The sequence below is a fragment of the Sinocyclocheilus rhinocerous genome, unplaced genomic scaffold, assembly GCF_001515625.1.
Source record: "Sinocyclocheilus rhinocerous isolate Xijiao unplaced genomic scaffold, SAMN03320098_v1.1 scaffold229, whole genome shotgun sequence".
Classification (NCBI taxonomy): Eukaryota; Metazoa; Chordata; class Actinopteri; order Cypriniformes; family Cyprinidae; genus Sinocyclocheilus; species Sinocyclocheilus rhinocerous.
This window is the reverse complement of record NW_015635757.1, coordinates 557,970-582,293: the sequence shown is the minus strand read 5'-3', so window position 1 is coordinate 582,293 and position 24,324 is coordinate 557,970. Positions and strand designations below refer to the sequence as shown.

The following is a 24,324-nucleotide window of genomic DNA, read 5'->3' as shown; positions in this document are numbered from 1 at the left end:
ATTATTATCAAGGTTGAACGCAGTTGTTCTGCTTCACATTTGTCAGGAAATCGTGATTGATTTCTTTTTAGGAATCTTAGACAAATGGAAAGTTCAAAAGAACAACATACATTTGAAATAGAAATCTTATGTAACGTCACAAATGTCTTTACTGTCACTTTGATCAATTTAATGCATCCTATAAAAAACCCTTCTGACTCCAACTTAACAGCCCTAGTTTTTACCAAAGCTAAAATAAGAATGAAAGAGTTGAACTGCAAGACAAACAGTGACGCAAGTAACGCAGACCCTCCTGCTTCTGTGCGTATGATCTCACTCCTGTGAGAGACTGCAGACGAGGACGGGTACAGTGAGAAATGTGCTGCAATGAAAACAAACGTCTCAAATGTGTGATTGGTGGACAGCACAGTCCAGAGAAAGACATCTTGTATTGGGAAGGATGACACTGCCAGTCATCAGTGACACTGAGACACACTCACACACTTGTTCTGATTAAAGCCGACAGACCATCACCACTCACGCTCAGGCATGTTGTTCTTGTCCTGTTTGTTGTTTATTTACAGCATGGATTTTTTTACAGAACCTACTGAGCTGCTTACTTTATGCTTTACGGCGTGTACTCCCAAACTTTTTTGTCAGCCAAACTCCTTTAACCCCACTTTGAGAAACACTGCTTTATGGAAAAGTTTAATATTTTTTAGTTTAGTTTAACTTGATTTACTGAAACAACTAAAACTAAAATAAAATTAACAAAAACTATATAGACAAATTAAAAGAAAAACTAATAAAAATGACAAAAACACAGAAAAATTAAGATTTAAACTAAAATGTAAAAATTAAACTAAAAATGTAAACCTAAAAAGCTAAATGTAAATATTAATAAACACTTTGAGGTTGCAAATAACAAAGATTTTTGAAGTATGTTTCAGTCTTTCTACTTTAAAATTTCATGTTTAATTCAATGCATTACTTCCTGATTCTTTGCATTTATTTGAGAAATTTACTATCAATTTCTGAGTGAAAATTTTTGTTTCAGTATAGAGTCTCGCATGTGCTTCACACGAGAGGCACTATTTATTTGTGTCCTTCATGGGGTTGCAGCATAGAGTTTCTTTCTTTCTTTCGCTGTACATTATAACTCTCTTTTTTCCGACCTTCCAGTCATTTTTTCCGAGCTCTTAGTCCAACCAGAAAAAAATGAAAGCGGTGTGTTATATAGAAACGAACTGGCTGTAGGTCTTACTTTGCTATATTTCCTCTCAGATGTCTCCCCCTTCGATGATTTCATTAGACCCTGCAAAGCCTCTGAGCATGTGAGCAGGTATAAATTACTCTCATCTGGGACGGCCGAAGCACAATCACTATCTTCTGCAGCACTATCATTCTCTCTTTTTCTCTCTCACACACACACACACATACATACATAAACATATATATGAACGGCAAGAATCAATCATAGTCCAAACAAAGAGCCCCTGTGGTGCCAACAGTCCCCTGCTGGTTAAGAGCCGCCTACAGCGTGTATACCCACAAAGACACACATATGCACACACACGGGTAAGAAAACATGAAGAGAGTGAGCAAAAGAGTGAAAAGGCACACGGAAAGAATAGTTTTCTCAGATGTGGAGCTATCTGACACTCTGGTATGGAAAATCTTCATCATGCTGAACCTACGGAGAAAACACGTTACCACCGCACACTCAAATACAGACATATACCTACAGTACACATGTGCACCACCGGTCAAAAGTTATGACGCATTTGACTTAATTTATGTTTCTCGTGATTTTCAAAAAGCTTAAATGCATAAAATTAGATTTGTAAGCAAACAAATTTTGCTTACATGACAAAACACACAAACAAATTACCATTCAAAAGTTTGGGGTTGGTAAAATTTTGTAATGTTTCTGAAAGAAGTCTCTTTTACTCACCAAAGCACAGTTGATTTAATAAAAAATACAGCACAAACATATAATTGCAAAATATTACTACAATTTATAATAATTGTTTTCTATTTTAATATATTTTAAAACACAATTTATTCCTGTGATGCAAAGCTGCATTTTCTGCAGCTATTACTCCAGTCTTCAAATATATCCATTTATAATATTTTAATATTAATACTTTTTTGGAAACTGTGATAGATTTTTTCAGGATTCTTTGATGAATATAAAAATCTAAATAACAGCACTTATTTGAAATCGAAATCTTTTGTAACATTATAAATGAAAAGTCACTTTTGATTAATTGAATGCATCCTTTCTGAATAAAATTATTAATTTCTCGAACTTGAATGGTATCTATATAATTACCTTACTTTGTTATTTTATAGCTTTGATTATTTTATTATTTTAAATAAATAAATAAATAAACAATGAATATATAACAAAATGAGTATATTTGTCGAAATCTTTTACTAGCAGTGTACATTTAAACATAAAACTAAACCAGAAGAATTACTATTTTTAAAGCCTTTTCTTATTTTTTTCAACTGGGGTACTGGTGTATTGCGTTGTGTGCACATATACAGTGCTCGTAGTAGCGTAATAGAAGATACTCTTACACTTTCAAAAAAGGTTAAGCATGGTAAAATCATTTAGTAAAAGTAAACGTTTTAAAACACCAAAGTTTCAGTCTCGCTTTAATCCTCCGTACCTTTCCTACCTGTCCAGAGACGTTGTGCTTCACAGCTCGCTCTGTGAATACTAAATCGATTGCAAATGTGCCTTCTGACTTGCATTCCTCCTTGGCTATAACATTAAGGGCGCATGGAACATTTTCTTGGCAGGAGACGCCACTTTTTTACCGTTTCCTTCATATCTCCTTATTTTTTTAAAGGCGCTCTCTGCTGTTTTTTATACCACAAAATTTTGGCTTGTGCCAATGAGAAAGAAAAAAATACAGCGAGTCTCCGGAGCCCTTGGAGAACATCAAACAAATGTGTGTGTGTGTGTGTGTGTGCGCCATCTGATTTACCTGCAAAGTAAACAAACAGCAGAGAGAGAAATATTGTAAATGAAGAGCAGTCCTGGGCTCTCGCAGTGCGAGCATGTGGCTGACACACGGTCTGATCCAGTATGTGTGTATCATACACTGTGTCTAATATATAACGTATACAGAGCTCTCAGACTGGACATAACGCACATACTAAAGCACTTTTCATAACACAAATGACTGAGTTAAGAGTGGGGGAGTGGAGAGAGTGTACAGTGTGTGTAGTTGATGTGCTTGTGTTGGCAGTGTTTCAGCATTCCACATTCCAGTGTGATATTCTGCACTGTGACCTTAGAAAACCCACCACACACACACACACTCACACACAGCGCTTTCCTTTGACACCAGTGCTCGTCACATTCTCCACCTCTCTTAATTCGGTCTCTGATTTCTCTCATCAGACATTTAACCGTAGCCTTTAACCTTCCAGTTCTCTATTTCTCAGTCTGACTTCCTTCCATGTCAAGCTGGGACTTGTAAATATTCAGAGGGGTGGTGTGTGTGTGTTCTGCTCTCAGAATTCCTCGCTCAGATCTGTGTGTGTGTGTGATCAAACACTGGATTAAAATCCATCACCTCCTGTTGAGCTCTGATAGTTACTAAAGAATATTGAGGTTCCCATGTGCTCGAGTCCTACAGGCACGAACGTCTGTTCACACACACACACACACAAGTATTTTCTGGTGACAGCTGCAGTTACACGCACACTTAATGCTTACACTCACCCCATCTGAGAACTCTACAATCAACTTGACCTCTAGAACTCTCAGAATTATGTTCTCAAGTATTCTAGAATCCTTGGATTCATGTAGAACTCTCTAATTATGTTCTCAGAGTAATGTGCTAGGATTCTCAGAGTTCTGTTCTAGAACTCTCAGAATACCGTTTTAAACCCTAAGAGCAATGCCACTGTACAGCACTCAATGTTCTAGAATCCTCAAAGTAACACACTATAGCTCTCATAATGATGTTCTAGAACCCTCAATACTAGAACTCTCAGAGTAATTTGCTAGGACATTCAGAGTAATGGTAAGTGCTACTTTATAGCACTCAATATTCTAGGACCCACAGACTAATGCTCCAGAACTCTTAGAGTAAGTAATGTTCTAGAACACTCATAGTAGCAATATTCTAGAACTATCAGCGTAACATGCTAGATCTCAAAACAAAAACGTTCCCTATCTCAACTCAGAGTAATGTGCTAGAACTTTCATCGTTCTACAATTCAAAATAAAACTCTTACTATAACTGAGAACTTAAAAGTTTGTACTTATAGAATGGACTTGTTATATATTTTAAAATTGAAGTTATCAATACAGCATATCAAGATATCCGTTAAAAGGATTTTGCATATTGTATTGGTTTTGCATTAGATACATGCTCAAAAGTTCACTATTAGCTTGCTAAACAGTCACACCCTCCTCATAAACTATGTCAACCTTAAATGACCCAAGTTGGCTTAGACAGAACACCTTCAGGCACTCTTTGCACACATCAATCCCTGCATATGCACCTGTGTGAATACGTCAAACGCCTGAATGTGTGTCAAAGAGAGAAAAAACACTAGAGAGAATGTGACAGAGAGCGATTAAGAGTTCTGAAGATAAAAAGGCAGTAAATCCTAATCAGCACACAGACACAAATACACTTAAGAGGTCAAAAACACACACACACACACACACACACACACACACACACAGACACAGACACAGACAGCATGTGAGCACATGATCCAGATATCACTCTTGTGTTTGTCTGTATGTGTTTAAAACCTTTCACTTCCTTTAATCAAGGGATCCACTCCAAGACCAAAGGAGAAATGTGGGATTATACAAACACACACACGCACACACGTTTACTTGTATGTCTAAAAGACTCCTTTTGTTTTTCAGCCAAGCTAATTATAATTTGTACAGACTAACCCTAATCCAAACTCTAATCGTTTTGCAAATAAATAAAACTGCATATTTTATACAAACACACACAAACACATTGAAGGCTGAGAATACACGACCGTTTAAAACTTTGGGGTGACTTTTTAAAAAGAAAGTAATGCTTTTCTTCAGCAAGGACCGATTAAATTGATCAAAAGTGACAGTAAAGACATGATGTTTCTATAAAATATTTATCTTTCAAACAAATGCTGTTCTTTTGAAATTTCTATTCATCAAATGCAGAAAAAAATAAAAAAATGTTTCTGAAGTATCATGTGACACTGAAGACTGAAGTAATGATGCTGAAAATTAGGGCTCCACGATATATCGAAATTATCAAAATATCGCAAATGTAACAGGGCTCTACGCTTATTTTTCTTTTTAGGAGCGCTTGTGTATGTTCACACTGATGTTAAAATGACATTTTCTGATTTGTGACATTACTTTTTATGTAATGCTAAAACACTGTTGGTCACTTTCAGAAGTTGTAGTGACTCTTTGTTTCACATTCTTTTCCAAGAAAGAATGTGAAACAAATTGGTTATATAATTGTAATTTTTAAATATTTTAAAATATGATTGAAAGTGATTTTACACACTTTAAGCAATATCGTATCGCATATCCAATATCGCATTTTTTAACAAGGTATCGCATTTTTCTTCAATATCGCACAGCCCTACTGAAAATCCAGCTTTACATCACAGGAATAAATTACATTTAAAATATATTCAAATAGAAAACAGAAAAAAATGTAATATTCCACATTACTGATTTTACCCAAACGTTTGAATGGTAAAGATACAATGGTTTTTGCTAGATTGCCCAGTCATATGATAGACATCTTATGAGCTACAGGTCAGGGAGAGAAATATATGAAGGGTTTATGTATAATAAAATGTATAATATTTATCTTCTGCTCTTTCTAAACACACAAGCCTGCGACATGCTAGCATAAGGAGCCAGCCAGACTATTTGTGTGTATTCTGCAAATAAGACTAGCACATGCTCCCTGCCAGATGTGAAATATCCTCTGTGTGTGTGTGTGTGTGTGTGGCATGCTTAAACACTGCTCAGCATCATTTAAAGCCAAACGCTTATACTGTAATGCTAAAATTTCCTGACCAGATCTCCTGCACACATACACACTCATACAGGCCTTGTGTGTAGAGGTGTGTTACATTTTCCTTCACTAAATGTCTCCACAAGGATATCAAACCCTGAAATAACCTACATTTTTGGGGACCACCCAGCGGTCTATATGTATACAGACATATAGGAGTGTTTATGCTAAATAACTCTGAATAAATATTACTGCATTCTCCTCACATACAGTACATACAATTATGCTCAAAATAAGAAATATTCACAGACGACGCAACTGTAATTTGAACAAATAATTTGAGGGCTTTCTGGTCAGTGTGAATATTTGGCTTTCAACGGATGGAGCAGATATTCAAATTTGTTTGCAGTTACAGAAAACCAAATAAAATCCTTGAACTGTGCCATGCAAAACCACTATCTTTGTTTGCACAATGTGTGTGTGCATGTGTGTAAATGTCCCAGTGCCTGTTGCAAAAGGAGAAAGATTGCAGAAGTCAAATAAATAAACGTTTCTGAGCTCTGATGAAATCCAGAGAGCTTGTGCAAATAGCGTAAGGTGGTATTAGTTTGGCTCCGAGACTAAACGTGGCCTACAAGATGGATATTTGCTTCATGGCTGCAGGGTTTTTAATGTGACAGAAAGAATGCGGTTCAAAATAGAGTACTGTACAGTGGTTTATTATGGACGCGCTCTCTTTCTTTCTCACGTGTAGGAGGCAGCTCCGGGCAACTAGCCATGCGACATAAATATGCGTGACGCTGAAAATCCTCTCTATATTTGTAAATGTATATTTCTCTCTCCCTCTCTTTCTTACTGATGTGGTGCTTAAGATATTACCCTTAAAAACCCATCTGAGAGATATGATGTCTATCCCAACGCTCGGCCACAGACTCCATGTGAACTGTCGTTGCCCTTATAGAACCCTGAATGGAGCCCAATCTTATCTATGCACAATCAGCTTGTAACACTCCAAAGAGAAAGGAAAACTTGAAATCGCATCATATGACCCCTTTAATACTTTTAATTTATATGAAAAAGACATAAATGGTTTTTAATAGTCAGAAAATTGTGAATCACACTAATTCGGAATAATATCTTTAAGCAGAACGTTTGAGGAACATCAATATATAATGTGCATGTTGATAGTTAAAAAAATATATATGTTTATAAAAATAAAATGACCAGTTCACAATAAATGTCTTTTCTCTTCTTAGGGAAAAAGCCCAAAACATGATTATTAGGGCTGTGCGATATTGAAGAAAAATGCGATATGCGATAACTCATTAAATAATGCGATATTCAATACGATAATACTTACATGGTGAATAAAGCTCATTCTGATTCTGATTCTAATATAACTAGCATACGTTTCACTTTTTGTGAGAAGAAAGCACCCCACAACAACTTCTGAAAGTGAACAGTAGTGTTTTACTCTAGTATTACATAAAAATTTAATTTTAACATTTAACATTTACTCTATGAATTCAATATGCACTGATTCTTACTTAAGCTACAAAAGTTATTTAGGTAAGAGCAGTGAGTGATTTTCTCTTTGTCTTTTGTTCATGGCCCCAAATATTGCAAGTCGTAGCGATATGCATATTGCGATATGTACGTTTGCGATATTTCGATAATTTCAATATATTGCACAGCCCTAATGATTATCCTGCTCTCTAGACTGAGAATGATCTTCCCCAGCAAGTATCAAAATCACATTTAAAGGCTGCGATGTAACTAAAGCCTCTTTCAACAATGTGTCATCACAGGTCACAGAACGTCTTGTCAAGCCATTTTATGTGTTTTTAATAGATAAAAATAGCATAACCTTTGCCGAAAAATATGCAAAAAGAGAAAAACAGAAATCTGAACACCACTGAGACCAACAGGTGCCAAAGCTTTGAACACGCACACACTCCCAAATGTATGCCGAAACGTATACATATGTACGTATGCAAATACACACCGATTCTTCTACGTGAACTCATAATTAAGCACACACGGAGCTCAACACACCCATTTGCACAAACAAAAACGCTTCTGTATGCTGATGCATATGTATAAGGCCCGGAGTGATCTAATGCAAACACACACAGACACACAAACACTTTATATTTGCCTATTACCATACTAATCATGCGCTATCCCACCATCACTTCATCCGGTGGCATACAGGGGTCCTCTGTCTCGGCACACAAAAACACACACACTTTATATCTCGCACTCTCTCTTTCTCTCGTTTATCCTGTTATCTCTGTAAACAAACAACAGACTCTCCTCTGCTCCGACAGAGAAGGGGGGTTTGCCTTTCATTGTTTTAAGAGCGGGAAGATGCTCCCGTCTGATGAATGGGGCTTTCTGGAGCTGAGAGCCATGAAGCTTTACACACTCTCATTTACAGGCCTATTTTTCCACACTCTTATTATGAAACACACACACACAGCCTTTCTTTCCCTTGTTATCCCATCCCCCTGTTCCTTGCCGTTTTCTCTCCGGTTTCATCCCTTGTTCTCTGCGTTCTTTCCTGCTCACCGAGACGGGCGGCCTAGATCTGTGTCCAAACTGCTTTCCAGGCCTATTCCCTTACGCACAAACGCATGCCAGAATTGATTCGCTGTGTTTCTGTTGTGCTTGTCAACCGTTTTCCCTTACTAGGAGCTCCAAAAAAACACAACACCTTCTCTCTTTCGCATGCGGTAAGTAACACCAGAAAGAATTTATTTATGACGGCTCAGCCTTTCACCGAGGAAGAGCTGAGCTTTGTGCCCTTCGTGCATCTGCTGGAGGAGGAAATGTTTGGAGTCGTGAAGCCCCTGGGAGACCGACAGAAACTAACCTTTAGGAAACGGCTCAGGTGATTCTGAAAAACCTGTGGTGTTTTGTTTTGGTTTTTAAACGAGAATGTACAGTGTCCCAGCAAAATAAATTAACCAACATACAGCATGAACAGCGAAATTTGATTTGCAACTTATTAATAACACTTAGAAGCCAGTTTTATTCAAAAGGTGCACTCAGTCATTTTTTTTCACAATAAAACGTTTTACAGTACTACAAACAGTGCTAAATGTTCATTTACACAGGATTTTATATTTTAAGGGTCAGGTTTTATTCTACATAAGCGGGTCGTCTCATTAGGGCTGACATTTTGATATCATATGGCCAAATACTTATATTTTTTTATATTGGTAACCGTTTGGTTTTCAGACACTTTTACTGATGGAATTAATTAATCAAGACTGTGATTATAGTGCACTTCTACAATGGGACCAGAGATAGCTTTTTGGAATCAATTAAATATGATTCAACATAATCAGAAAAAAAAAAACAGAATCATCTGAAAGCTTTTGCATGATGCTGCACTAATTTTGCAACAACAAAATTACAAATCGCACCTTTAATAAACACTTCAAAAAGACTAGTTATAGTTATGCGTTTGATTCAGTAGAATGATTCATTCATTAAGTGAAGCAGACAAAATGAATTAACTGACTCACTGAACAAGCAAGTCACTTTCAGTCTTATACTGAACCTTTTAGTACATAAACAATATTAATAATTAGCCTATATAAAATGCAGCAATATAATTATACAATGTGTTTAAACACAATTTACTTTGATGAGTTTAAATAAATTTATTAAATTAAACTTTATTTTATAAACTTTATTTATTAAAAGAAACATTAAAGGAATCGTTCAGGAACCAGAATTGCTAAGTGGAATCGGAATCCAGATTCCTATTAATGAGACGGATGAAAAATGCCTGTGCTGATTAAAAAGAACAAAGTCCTACAAAGTCGATCAAGGAAAAAAAAAAAAAAACAAGCAAACAAGCGCCACCTCCCCGCACACACGTCCACGCAAATATGCAAAACAAAAATCTAATTGTATAAAAAATTAATTTACGTAACTGAAAATAGGAGGACATATCAAGACGACGGGGGCGACGCTGGGGTTGAGCCCCCCGAGAGAGCAGCAGAGAATGGGTGAAAAGAGAGGGAGAGGGAGAGGAAGAAAGGATCAGAGGGAGAGAGGTTGGCAGCGATGAGCTTCTGGCACCTTCTACATAGAGCTCACCGTACATGGTGCCAAAAAATGGCAGACGAGGCTGCCCCCGTTCCCTCGCCTTTTCTCTGTCTCCCTCTCTCTCGCCCCTCGGCGATCTTGATCATCCCTTTCTCCTGTTTCTAAAGAGGTTTCATCTAATGAGCTCCATGAGAATTCAATCTAACTGCACTAATGCAGAACTTCTACTCCTATAGACTGGAGTTATGGCTCAACTTTCCGCGGCTGTTGCGTTGTATTTGCGTGTGTGTGTGTAATGAGTAGGTCTGTGCTGTTACTGAGCTCGGCATTGTGTTCTCTGACTCGTAACCAGAGTCAGTGTGAGTGGGCCACATTACTGTCCCTCTCTCTCTCTTACTCTCGAGGCACACAAACACATCAGCCTTCTGATAATAATAGGAAATGTCATTTTACAATTTATTTCCTTATTTTAATTAAACACTTTCAAAACATTTAGAATATTTTTATTTTTAGAATATTATTATTTTTCAGAGCTAAAATATATATTATGTTCAAATGGTTTTGAAAATGTGTTTGTGTGTGTGTGTGTGTGTATATATATACAGTATGTGTGTATTATATATATGATTTACTCTGAAAAAATAATGTTCTAAATGTTCTAAACGCGTGTTTAAAATAAGAAAATAAATAGTAAAATAATATTGGATAATTAATAACATAAAAAAATTATTTATATGCATTATATGCAATATAATGATTCAATGTGTTAAACAGCATTAACCTTCATACATTTGTATTACAACCAAGGTGTTTCCAAGGTATTTCAAGGTGTCCTTGTTACAGTGTAATTATACATTTAAGTACTGAGTATTATTAATGAACTACATGTACTTACTACAGGGTTAAGGTTAGGATTAGGGTTTGGCTTAGGGTTACTTGCACATAATTATGCATAATTTGTTATTATAAAAGTAAGGACACCTTAAAATAAAGTGTTACCAAACATTTTAATGCATGAGAAATGCATGAAAGGACTGCATAAATAAATAAATAAATAAATATGCAAATAAATATTAGATTCTGATTTTGAAAATTTGAATCAGATTCACAGAAATTAATGGAACTTACTAAAACTCTATTAAAAACAATCTCTGTTATAGATCTCTCATATTTCCATGTTGTGGGATACGAAAGGACTGATATTTCAGAAAGTTGATAAATAATATATCATACGCAAAATCGTCTCAGATAAATTGTAAATATTCAATAATATATTGTTTAGCACAATGTAGATACACAGATTTTATGTTTGACACTAATACAAAAAAAAATAAATAAATCGTCTCAGATAAATTGTAAATATTCAATAATATATTGTTTAGCACAATGTAGATACACAGATTTTATGTTTGACACTAATACAAAAAAAAAAATTTAAACACTAAAGAAAGAGCATGCAGCTACCGAGAAGAGAAAACTCAGAAAACTCTTTCTCTTTTTAACTTTTCTTTCTCTGCCTGTCCCTCATGTGGAGTTAAAAGCAGGTGCGCATTCAGTAGAGCTGATACCGGTTTGTTTGTGTTAACATGTTTCACTTTTACAATCCTTCCTTTGTGCTCTTAAAAAGCCCATAAATGTCTGTGGTGAGTAGGGAGCTGAGAAAGTAAAACCCAGAGTTACACGCAGATCTACGGTTACACTTCACATCTTTCTTGGAATGAATAAAATATAAAGGCTTAAAGATCACTAAAATAGTCAAGAAATGCCAGAAGCTTAACAGCGCTGCTGTGGCATATTTAAGCAATAAACCCAAAGCCCAGGTGAGTCAGAGCAGAGCGCGGTCCTAAATATAGGACAAATGTAGGATTACAGAAAATGATGCGAGGAGATTCTCCACACACACAAAAAAAAAATATCTGACCTATGACCCAAGGAGGTGAATTTTCCTTCCATTTCAACAGTCAATCAGATTTTCAGAAAGAGCCAGGAAGACAGGAAGAGTGACAAAGAAAGAGAGAGGAGACACTTGGAAGCGTAAAGAGTGATAAAAGAAAGAGAGACGCGTTATGTACACTGGCTCGAAGTGAATGACGACTGCTGAAATAATCTGTTTAACAGCTATTCCAAACATTTCATTTCCAAACAAAACTCCCACAATGCCCATCGAGAAATCACTACTGCATGCTCTTACGCTTGTGCTCATTTCAGAAACGGCTCAAGCCTTAAAGTCCAAGAAAATGGCATTTTTTCATAACAATAAATTAAGCACAATTAGAAAATAGTAATAATTACTAAATCAAGCATTTTTTTTTTTTTACAGATAACAAAATGTTAATTTATTACTAATCATTTGCTGTTTAATACGTTTTTTTTTAATTAAAAATCATCATGTATACTGAATAAATTATTTAGCAGAAAAAATAAATGTATTAGCTGGATGGATTTTTTATTTAGATTTTTCTTATTTAACAGGCATTTTTATTTCTAAAGAGCTGCAAGTTAAACGCACAAAATGGCAGAAAGCACATTTTTCACACCTCTTCAATGGCTAAATATTACATTTCCTGTGTGGAGTGTTAAAGTAGGGAAAAGTTTAAATTATGTTCTCATAATAATGATATATTAGCAGCACTAACAATAAAGCTCTGGATATAAAATTAATATTCTCTTTACCCAAAAGCCACTTCCATCTATTAGGACGACTTTGCCCCATAAATCACCATTCTTAATGGAAACACCTTTAACACGCATTTACCTCCAATACACCTGGATTACTACTTAAGGTTCTTGCATAAATGAATTTCGCACTTCATTCAAAGACAGAAATAAGTCTAAATTTAGCAAAGTATGGAACATTTTCGAGTCAAATCCCAAAAACCTGTCAAGCACAGGGTAGTGGTTAAAGATTCGCGCATCGGTTCAAACTCTAGCGATCCATTTCCTAGGCATTTAAAATGGAAAGCATTTAATACGAAAAAGGCGAACTCTCCAGCTACCCATCACTGCAGTATCAAGAATTTTTTTTTTTTTTTTAAGTGAACAGTTACATCTCTGTGTTTTAAAATCCCAAGAAAGAGAGCTGAAAATGAGTGCCCGAGCACATACACACTCATAGTCACACACGCGCATCTTCCCGCACCAACTGCGTTGCAATAGTGCCAACTAAAGCAATTAATGTAGCGACTCCCGTAGCTGTCTTTCTCTTGTTCTCTCTCGCTTTCTTATGGACACAAAAGAGGAATATAGAGTGTGACAACGAAGGCCACATTTAATAGTGATAAACAAAGAGTTTGTGCTGCAAATAAACAATCGCAAGGACAAAAACACAAAGCAAACCAATAAATTAAACAGCTGAGCTGTAGAATTCAAGACAAAGAATGCAGAGATATTTTTTGGCACACACAACAAATACCTGACTTGAACTGTCAGGCTATTTCAAATTAGGATAATTATGGTGTTAGTTAGGAATGCACAACTGAAATCAAGAATAAAATAACAGCTAAAAAAAATACTGAATGCCCTTAACCAGAGCAGTACATGGGGACTGTGTGCGTCTGGGGTTGAGAAAGGCCCCCTGAGCTCTGGCACAGGATGCCAAGGGCCCCGGGATTGTGCGCGCCTGCCCTGCAGGGTGCCAGTCTCCGGCGAGGCTATTTGGAGCCTGATAAAAGCGGCAGTACACACTGGAATTAGCCTGATAAGGTAAGACCGCAGCACAGCAGCAAACATTCTGAACGGGCAGCGCGATGGCCAACCCTGCTGGGCACATAGTGAACCAGTGCGTGCGCTGACCGAGAGACTGAAAGACAGGCAGGAAACTGTTCAGCTGCTTATATTTTGTTAACGGCTTTTTTTTTTCTTTTTAACTGAAAATATGGCAATTTTTTCCCCCATAATTGTGGTTTATTTGCAGTACCACGAAATGAAAATGAATTAGTCACAAAAGCAAAAAAGAAAGGCAAGAAAGCAATTTCAGATTTGAAATTCTGTTGGCCTGAGTGTGTTTGGCCAGTCAGATCTTGTGTGCGTCAGAGAGAGTGTTAGCCGTGTCAGAAACACTGTTTGGCAGTAAACGTATGAGACTGTGCTAGTAACTTATCCATGAATACACACACACACTCGCTCCAAAAGGATACGACTCTAAAACACACTGCCAATGAGAAAACAAGATGGCACCAAAAAACTGAAAAGGCCAGCCGTCTTGTGTTTTCTTGTGAATACAACCAACATAACATTTATATTAAACACCGTCACAAAACAAAAAGAAAGCATCTTATTATAAACAATAAAACATCACAAAAATGATGAATATACCTCATGAAATACTATGAGCAATGGCAGAAATGTATCAGAGTTATTCACATTTCAGCAGGGTTTCCGATTTTTGAATGAGTATTTTGAAATTTCTGGGAAGGATTTATGTTTATTAATCTCTAGAATTAATAGATTTTTACAACCTTGCAGAGTACAAATGTCTCCATAAGGCACAAAATCATTCAGATTTGAATGCAGTTGGACAGGATTTCTTCTATAAAGAGCATGACCAGACAGATTATAAATGAACTACATAAATTTGCATGCTTTTTAAAAATTACTTTCAATTTTTCTGACTTTTTAATGCATAAAAATCACAACTTTAAAACGGCCCTTGTGACTGTACAAGTGTTTCCAAAAAGCACAGAATCATCCTGAGAGTTGAATGCAGATGGATAGGATTTCTTCCATACAGAGCATAACCAAAGAGATTATAAGTTAAATACATACACTTACATGATTTTTAAAAAGCATGACTTTTTATGCCTGCAAATCACAACTTTAAGTAGTTCTTATTATTGTACAAATGCTTCCAAAATGCACAAAATCATCCTGAGATTTGAATGCAGTTCTATAAGAGCACAGCCAAATACATTGCAAACTAAATATATACATTTGTCTATATTTTAAAATTACTTTGAATGTTTTCAAACACAACTTTAACTTCTTCCATGACCGTGGGAAACCTGTTTGAAGGTGTAATTTCGGCTCTGGCCGCAGAACAGACGCTCAAAGCAAGTGTTCATAAGTGTGCTGGATGTGATGGTGATTATGTGGGTGTCATCTTACCATGAGTTCTGACCCCTCTCAAATAATCACGTTCAAGTATCAGTAGCTGTAGGACAGAGAAAGAGAGCGTAACCCACTGACCTGGCATGTGGATGAAGTAGGCCAGGTACAGGTCCAGCTCCTTGACGGACACTCCGATGTGGTGCGGCTGCACGCACAGGGTGTGGTTCGAGCACTGCGGGGGCTTGATCAGTCTCTCTCCGTCCGTGCTCTCCAGCGGGCTCCCCTTGAACAGGATCACCATCACCAGGTCCAGGCGCCAGACCTTGTCGGCTTGCCGCAGGCAGTCGATGCGGCGGATCTTGCCCTTCTGGTCAGGGTTGGAGAGCACGCAGCACGGCGGCTTCTTCCCCGTGATGGTGAGCACGAAGTCTTCGCGGAACTCCGGCCGGATGTCCTTGCGCAATTTGGCCAGCAGCCGCGACGCCCACTTCTGCTTGATCTCGGGCTTCTCGCCCAGGAGTTCGTCTTTGACGGCACGCTCCTCGTCCTTGGACATGCGCTTCTCGTGCTTTTTGAAGTACTTGCGCTTGCGGGCCTGCAGGTTGAACCAGGTGTAGGAGAACGCCCGCACGTACGGGAGGAGAGCCTCGATGAAGGGATGGAATTCATCCTGGAGGGATGGAGAGAGGGAGGGAGAGACGGGAAGCAGGGAAGAGGAGAGAAGGGAAGGGGAGAAGACGTTAGAATCTCGGAGCATGATTCGGCGGCGCTTTGTGAAGGAAAGTATGGGAAACGTGCGAGTGCGCGTTTGCCAGGATGACACACACACACACACACACACACACACACAACATTTGTCATAAGCATCACATAACAGACAATGGTATGCTAGTTTAGAATTTAGAACAAAAATTCTTAACCAGAGTATATAATAAAACTACAGACATGCTATTATGAAAAACAAAACAAAAACACACTGAAATTTTAAGTAACCTCACGTTTTTCTTCTGCATTTTTTTTACACTGACATTTTTGTGTTTCAAAAGATCCTTTTCTCAGCTCAAAACAGACAATGATGTTTTTGAGGGACAGACGTAAAGAGTCCACAACAGCTGCTCACTGTCGCTTGTGCCAACCCCTGCTACCGCACGTCCTGATCCAAACTACATCGCCACACGGCAGACACAGAAGCAGCACGCCACAGACAAAACGCACAAGACATGCAGCAAAACAACTAAATAAAGCATCTGTAGTTACCATTCTGCACTTTCATCATAAACCCTGCTGGCCGATAAGGAGTGGAAAAATGAGTGAAATGTCTTCTTCACACTCAGCTTGACATTACATGCCCCGATTATTTAGTGCACAATATCAGAGTTTTTAATGTTGTTGCAAAAGTAAAAAAAATAAATAAATAAAAAACCGAAAAAAATTCAAAAAGTTAACATTTTGTAAAAATGTCCAGTCGAAGAGGAGAGAACAAAAATTATGAAAACCTTGGAGAAGCCAAACAGTGACAGCTCTGGAGATACAAAAACAAGAAATGCAAGAGAGAAATGTTTAACACAAAACAGGGGAAATGAGAGAAAAAAAAAAAGTTCTGGAAAAAAAAATGGGTATTTTGCCAGCCACCAAAACCAAAAATTAAATATTACATATGAACACAAGAAAGTGGACAATGAAATCGCTCAATCAAAAAGTATTACTCACTGTTAGAGAAAAAACATACACAAATAAATACACAAATACCGCAACAAAGAGAAAAAATGTTTGGCAAAGCAGTAAGTGGTGTTTGTTCAGATATGCGTGCTCTGCATTCGACACACAGAGAGCGAGAGATAGACAGAGAATGGGAGATAGACAGAGAGAAAGAGAGAGAGACAGCGAGGGGGGTAGAGAGGAGCGAATGGAGAGCGCAAAAAAAAAAACGAGAGAACCGAATCAATGTTGGAAGAGCGCGTACGACCGCTGGCAAACCCGATAGAAGCTTCTTTTTTTCCCCTTTTTCCTCTCCAACTCTATCTCTCTCGTCCTCTCCATGCTCTTTTCCTATCCATTGCCTCAGAGTGTGCCAGCGCGAAGCTGAGCCCACCTATTTGGCACCGGGTGCCCGATCGCTCAACCAATACGCACGCTTGAAGGGTTGAATGGGAGGGAGGCAGGGACGGAGGGAGGGTGAAAGAGATGGAGCGAGAGAGCGAGGGGGGAGATAGTGTAGGGTTCGGTCAGTGGGTTGGCTCCTTACTTTGCCAAATTAACAAGTTCCTATCTTGTGCAACTGCAAAGTCCAGAGCACATTAATTTTACATGCGCCAATCAGCCGTATTCCATTCCCAGCCCAATTTACCTCCATTTTCCCCCTCTTGTCTTCAAGAAGCGAGCTCAGATGCACACACGCACTTTTGCCATTTTCACCAATGCACTTGCCATCACCTCCATCGAGCGAGCGCACAGCAGTGTCCCCATTTGCCCCGTCCCCTCCCTCCATTGAGCGGCGTGTGAACGCGCGGGCCAGAACTCCCAGCAGACGCTACAGACCAGCAGCTGCCTTTAGAATCGGCGCACAAACAAAGCAAAGAGAAAGACGTAGTCCACAGCAGAACAACATTCTCGCTCTGAACTTTATCTGAGAATGTGACCACGTCAGTTTCGACACAATAAAAAGAGATTTTTTTTAAAGAACAAAAAAGTACTTCACATTAAAATGCTTTTATAAGGAAGTATTTTAATAGTTGTTTCCTTAACTAAACTATTCTCCTTATAATGCTTTTTACAAAACAGCAACGCTATAGTCAAGTCAAGTCAAGTCTGCTTTATTGTCAATTCTTCCACATGTACAGCACATACATACAGAGAATTGAAATTGAGTTACTCTCAGACCCTTGGTGCATACAGATAACACTAACAGTAGAACATAAATACAGATAGATACAGATTAAATATAAAATACAACTATACAAATATACAAATAAGGTCATGTAAAAAAATAAATAAAGCAGCACAGGGCACATGGCAGATAGAGTGCAAACCAGTGAAGTAAACAAACAGTGCAGATATAATGATTGTAGTGCAAAGAGCTTATTCAGACTGATTAAAGTGACAACTGATTATAGCAGGACTCAACAATTAACTTACAACTATTAACTAACTTGTCTTGCCAGTATTTTTAACAGTAAGTCCAACCAGCAAAAATGTAAAATTGTATTAAAGAAATATTTATATTTTTCGTTTAGTATTAAGTATTGTTCACAAAAAAATAATATAATAATATAATATTAAGTATTCTTTACCAATAATAATAATAATAGATTAATTTGCAATAAAATTCTAGAAATCTAGAAATTATACAGCTATAAGGAACTCCATGCCAGATTCAAGTTTATAAACATACTTTTACAGGAAAACACTGACATACTGTGATTTATTAACTCTTTTGAATTCATTCTAACTGATGCATCCAAGACTAGTGCAAATCAATCTCACAATTTCAACATCCTCATATAAGTTAGCCAGCTATCATGTTCAAATATTTAAATCAGCAGGATTGGCAAAACCCATGTTCAATACATCACTGAAACCCAAATGTTAAAGTTTGCAACAGCACATGTAGCTACATTATCAACGAACACCAGATGTAATGACAACACAGCATTGGTCACAGTTTCATGAACCGGCCTGAAACTCTCTCACACTGGCCCCGAGCCGTAGCACACAAAACATTCAATGCAATCCTGTACCAAACTATATTCCACATATTATAGGAATTCAGTCAATCCCTGTTTGCAATGATCCGTTATGATCCATACACAGAGCCAGGGAAATCGCTAGCTTGAGCAGATTCGTATCAAGTGATTTAATCTGGTTTAATCCCTACAATGAGTTTACGCAACATATGCCACTCTCTCAGGGCTACGCGACACCTTAGGGCGACCAGCAGGCCTATCCGAGACCACCGGGTGAAGCAGCTTCATTCTCAAAGCAACCCAGTAGGCGCCTGCTATGTAAATGCAGCGTTTCCTAACAAACAAAGCCGAGCTTCAGGTTGGTGTGTCATTTTGTTTGTGAATGTTTTACTGGCTTGCAATTCACTTTGCATAATTCCAATCCAAATTAAAGGAAAGTTCTACACAATTCATATCAGTTGACTGTGTACAAAGCAAAGTGTCTTGGTATTTTGTTTTGCCTACATTTTGTAGGCAAAACTGCAATCATTCTGCATGTTGTTACAGTTCGAATCTGATTTGGTTTGACAGACTACATGGATTTTGTGTCTGACACGTTTATTTTCAAGCAAATAATTTCCATGTCTGCAAACAAAGAGTTTGAAAGTGTCTATGTTAAATGACCTGAGGGGAAAAAGTGTCAGTAACAAGTTCATTGTTCTTGCTTGAATTACTGGTTGAATGATTGCGGCAAATCTGACATAATTTTGGATGAAGCGAACTTTATGACAGCATGAACTCTGCGTTGTTATCATGAGATTAAATTAGTATGCAAGCCATAAACGGCATATAAAACAGCGCTTGCTAATGTTCCCTGCAAGCTTGCTGGATCTGTTCACTGCCGAATGTCCTTATTCAACCTCTTTTATACCACAGCCTATCTTATCTTTGTATGACACTCTCCTCTCTAAACAGCGACCTTTGTTTTACGCAAGAAAGAAAGGAGAGCGCTAGAGGAAGATAAAAAAAAGTTTGAGAGAGACGGGCAAAAAAAGCGAGATTTCTACGAAAGGCTGTCTCACTCTGCTGCGTATAGCCTACTGCTTGTGTGTTTTTGTTTCTGTATAGTAGCAAGGCCTACTTCTTCCAGAGAAAGAGAGAAAAAGGCTGAGATTGTGAAAAGAAAAATCGGCAACACGCACTCTCACACATTATTATCCAAAATCCGTGCTTAAATGACCTGTTACTAGGCCATATATTACACCACAGTACACACGAATCCCATAAAAGTTCAGTCTTACCACATTTATGAATTTTATCAAATTTCTACTCTGACGTTTTGGGATTCTTTTGTTTCTGGGGGCTCATCAAATGTCTAACATTACCAACAGTAGGCTGGTATTAATCATTTTTAAACGTTTTAGTTTGTGTGGTTGCCCTTTATTATAGCCAATGCCAAGACCGTAATTGACTAATATAAGAAAACAGGCTTAGTTGTGTCTCAAAAGTGCCTACATATTTTACATAACACCAACAATGTGTTCCTTGTAAAGAAAGACTTATAAAAAAAATATACCATAGCCTACCTCTGGCCTTCAGTCGATTTTTTTAAGATGAATGTGCTTTATTCTTTTCCGTTGCTTTCTTTTCTTTCCTTTTTAGAAACAATATATGATTTTCTTAGTCGCCTAATATGACTGACCTGTAAACATCTAACGGTTTTTCTTTGAAATCGCGTTGGCGGGAGCTCGAGATCCGCCACACTGGCGCGAGACGGGAAAAAAGGCTGCGGATGGAGCGAAGCAGACATGATGAGCGAGAGCAAAGAAATCTGACATAAACTAGGGAATTTTTGCAAGAAATATTTTCCACAAAATATAATGAAACTTGTATGAACATACTTTCACAACAGGAGGAAAAAAGAGCACTTCTTCAGCCTACATAAAAAGGCCAAACCTATTCGTATAGATCACTGAAGAACATATCAACACCATAATTTGCACATATATAGGCTACTGAAGCTTTTTTTTTCCGAGTTTAAAGTACAAAAAAAAAAAAAAGGAGATCGAAATCGAATATATCATCAAAGAAAACAGGCCTACGATATATTTCCAGGAACTGGGAACCAGCCGACATAGCGTAGGCTACCATCTGGGGGCATGTAACAAATGAAAAATCTAAATACGGTGGTAAAATATTTTTAAAACAATATTTATGTGCCCCTTGTGCATCCTATCCATATTTTATCTATAAACCTAATTTAATAACTAATTTATTTAACTTTCAGTGCAATGCCAAATCGTGTTGAATTCAAGGCAGCGTGGGGCGTTAAAAAAAGAAAGAAAGAAAGGGTCTTTTTTGTTTTGTTTTACACTGTCATTTTTAAACTTCTTCATATAATATCTTCGTAGGCTATTACTATTAAACTATTTAATGTTTAAATAAGCATCTTTTAAAATCTTCAACAAATCTACAATTTATAGGCTAAAGACAACCAGTTAAAACATATTATTAGTTTTAAAACAAAAAATCATTAATCTATCTAATCTAAAATACGATTTGTCTCTCATATAGGCTAAATAACATGCATAAATACTTAAGCTATATACTATTTTTTTTTTTTTTTTGTCGGGCTATGCAAAGAAAGCAAGCAAGTTAAGATTTTTAGCTAACCTGAGGATCAAATAAATTAAAAAATAAATAAATAGGCTACATTATTTTTACTTACAAATCAGAAACCATGCATAAATACTTAAGCTATATTCTATTTTTTTTTTTTTTTGTCAGGCTATGCAGAAAGAAAGCAAGCAAGTTAAGATTTTTAGCTAACCTGAGGATCAAATAAATTAAAAAATAAATAAATAGGCTACATTATTTTTACTTACAAATCAGAAACAGCTAAAACAAAACCGTTCTCTAAGAGGTGTTTTGGAGCGCTGCGGTGCTTTATGTGGAATTAATTGAGTTTTATAAACGGACGCGTTTCCAAGATGTGAAAATCTGGGAGTAATTTATGTGAATTCAGCTCCACGGGTAAATATTCTTAATGCATACAGAAAAGCTGTCGAGACGCATTTTGCTTAAGGGGAAAAAAACACCTGAAGCACCTTTTGAGGTTTCTCAGATAGCAGACCAACCCAAACAACGTCACAACAAAATGTTGGCAATCTTTCAAGTAATTTTTTTTTTCAAGATTTTACAAATAGGCTAATATGCAGCTATTTTAGGTTTTTGCAATTTTTCAGTTAGCACAGAAGTTACTCATGTTTTCACCTGACGGCAAACAAATGCTCACAGAAATCGCGTTTGGCTGAGGGATAAGTAACCATAGCAACAGTATGCTGTTTGACGTTTTTGCGTCAGAATTCTAACCAAAAAAACTTTTTTTTCCACTTTATTATAGATTTACATAGATATCACAAATCAATTAATTGTTTTTCTTAAAAAAAAAAATTTTTTTAAGTAAATAAATGCCAAAAGACTAACCCCTGAAAGTTATTCAATAGGCCTACCACACAGTCCTAAATGTGATATTATCATAGGCCTATAAACATTTAGATGCGAGTTGGATTCTCTAATCTAGCCTACTACCGATTGTTCAGGTGTCAGTCTGTCTATTACATGAGCCTAGTTGTAAGAATAATAACACTCTGATTTCTATTTAGAGACGTCTATTAAATACCGTTATGGAAGTAGAAGCATTCATCAAATGAATGAGGGTATTTCCGTCCGCGGGAACATGTGTCGGTAGCTCAGAGGACTGGACTGGGTCAGTGAGATCAGTCAGCAGACTGTTGAAGTGTAAACTGGAAAAAATGCCGAGACGAGCACGGCGTGACAACACAGCATTGAGCCGCTTACGCAGCGACTAAATAGGCTACAACCGATCCGACTACCCAACCACACCAAATATTGATACTGCCCACTGTGAGCGCACTGCACTCTCCCCTCTCAGTGCGCGTGTGTGTGTGTGTGTGTGTGTGTGTTTATGTGCGTGTGTGAGAGAGAAGATTCAAAAAAATGGCAAATAATGGTTTTAATATTAAATGCAAAGACTTCTGATATAGGGGCAGGGGGGAAAAAACTTATCAGATAAACATGGTATCCTAGTACAGTGGTTCCCAACACTGGTCCTGGAGGCACCCCAAACACTGCATGTTTTGCATGTCTCCTTAAATCAAACACACCTGATTCAGGTCATCAGCTCATTAGTAGAGACCTGAAATTGGTGTGTCAGAGAAAGGAGACATGCAAAATGTGCAGTGTTGGGGTGCCTCCAGGACCAGGGTCGGGAACCACTGTCCTAGTACACTGATGTGTTTTTATTAGAAGCGCAAATCCCGTTTTTTTTTTCTTCTTATAACACCTTTAATAAAAACTACTGTTAAAATGAACCTAGCATGAAAATAATGTAGTTTTCAACAAATATCTGTATCCTTATAAAGTGTTGATTTTGGCATGTCCCATCACAAAGGTCTTGACCTTCACAACTGCATCTAACAATTAAAACCATACAACAATGTCATCACTTTGACATTATCTATTGAGTTTATATTGAATTCATAAAGTAAAAGTGACAGCTTAATATTTTTTTAAAAAGTAAGTTTATTTTTGCTATTAAAAAAAATGCTAAATCAGCGTGATCAACACTTTCAAAATAAAATATTTCAGAATTTCAGGCTATATTGTTCCATTTAAAAAATACCAAAAAAAAGCCATGCATGAGCGATTATAATAACAACCTGAAAAAATCAGCAATAATAGACCTTGTAAGCAATTACTACTTAAATGATACAGAAAAATAGTTGTCTTGAGAAATTGCACCTCTTTCTGTGACAGCCCTAGGCTCTGTAAACTTCAATGAATGTGATGATTTAATTCAGTGGCTGTATCAGAAGTTAGCAAGAATCTTCTGTAAGCTATATCAGCTTAATTTTACTCTGAATACACCCTTACCAGTTAGTAAAAAAGTAACACTTTAAAGTTCATTAAAGTACTGTCCTTCTCTCTGTTCAGTGATTGCTCTTGCTGATGCCTTGGTCTATGTCCTCAAGCAAAACCATCCGCCCTCCATACTACTACACAACATAAAACGCAACCAAAATCAAATGCATCAATGTAAATAAGATGCAACTGCAAGCGAGTCTATGCATTAAAACGCCACACGTATAAATCCAACGACTAACGAAAACTTCTATCACGGTCGGTTGCCAACGACAGAAACTCATATTTACATGGAAGAGCCTTATAATTTGTCGTTGTCTGGTTCGCACACAACATTAGACCGACATCCTAGAATCACCCTGGTACTCAGTCATAAGGAAGTCAGGTTCCAGCATATACATCCAGTCACAACCTGTAAATAACTGCATGTAATTATGGTTGATATTTCAGCAGCTCTAGTGCCAAGTACCAGGTTTAAACTAGAGATGTTCTGGGCTCCCCAATGCACACCCCTCCACCCTCGCTTTTATTCTCATTCTTTTCTTTACCTCCGCCACTCGGCGAGGCGAGGTGCCAACCCTTCTCCTAAACTGGGCATCGTGCCCTACCCTTTATGCAAA

The 24,324-nt window shown here is 37.3% G+C and overlaps 1 protein-coding gene across 7 annotated transcripts in view; it reads right to left on the bottom strand.

Annotated features, from left to right (window-relative positions):
• nfixa (nuclear factor I/Xa) overlaps positions 1–24,324 on the bottom strand; it is a 111,541-nt gene that overhangs the window by 41,062 nt on the left and 46,155 nt on the right. For 5 of the 7 annotated variants that reach the window (XM_016561915.1, XM_016561916.1, XM_016561917.1 and 2 more), the window contains one exon: positions 15,237–15,768. In XM_016561915.1, the coding sequence (XP_016417401.1) occupies positions 15,237–15,768 (532 nt within the window). Of the gene's footprint in view, positions 1–15,236; positions 15,769–16,096; positions 16,127–16,355; positions 16,482–24,324 lie in introns of those variants that run through there. The other 2 variants (XM_016561922.1, XM_016561921.1) reach the window with 2 other exon arrangements.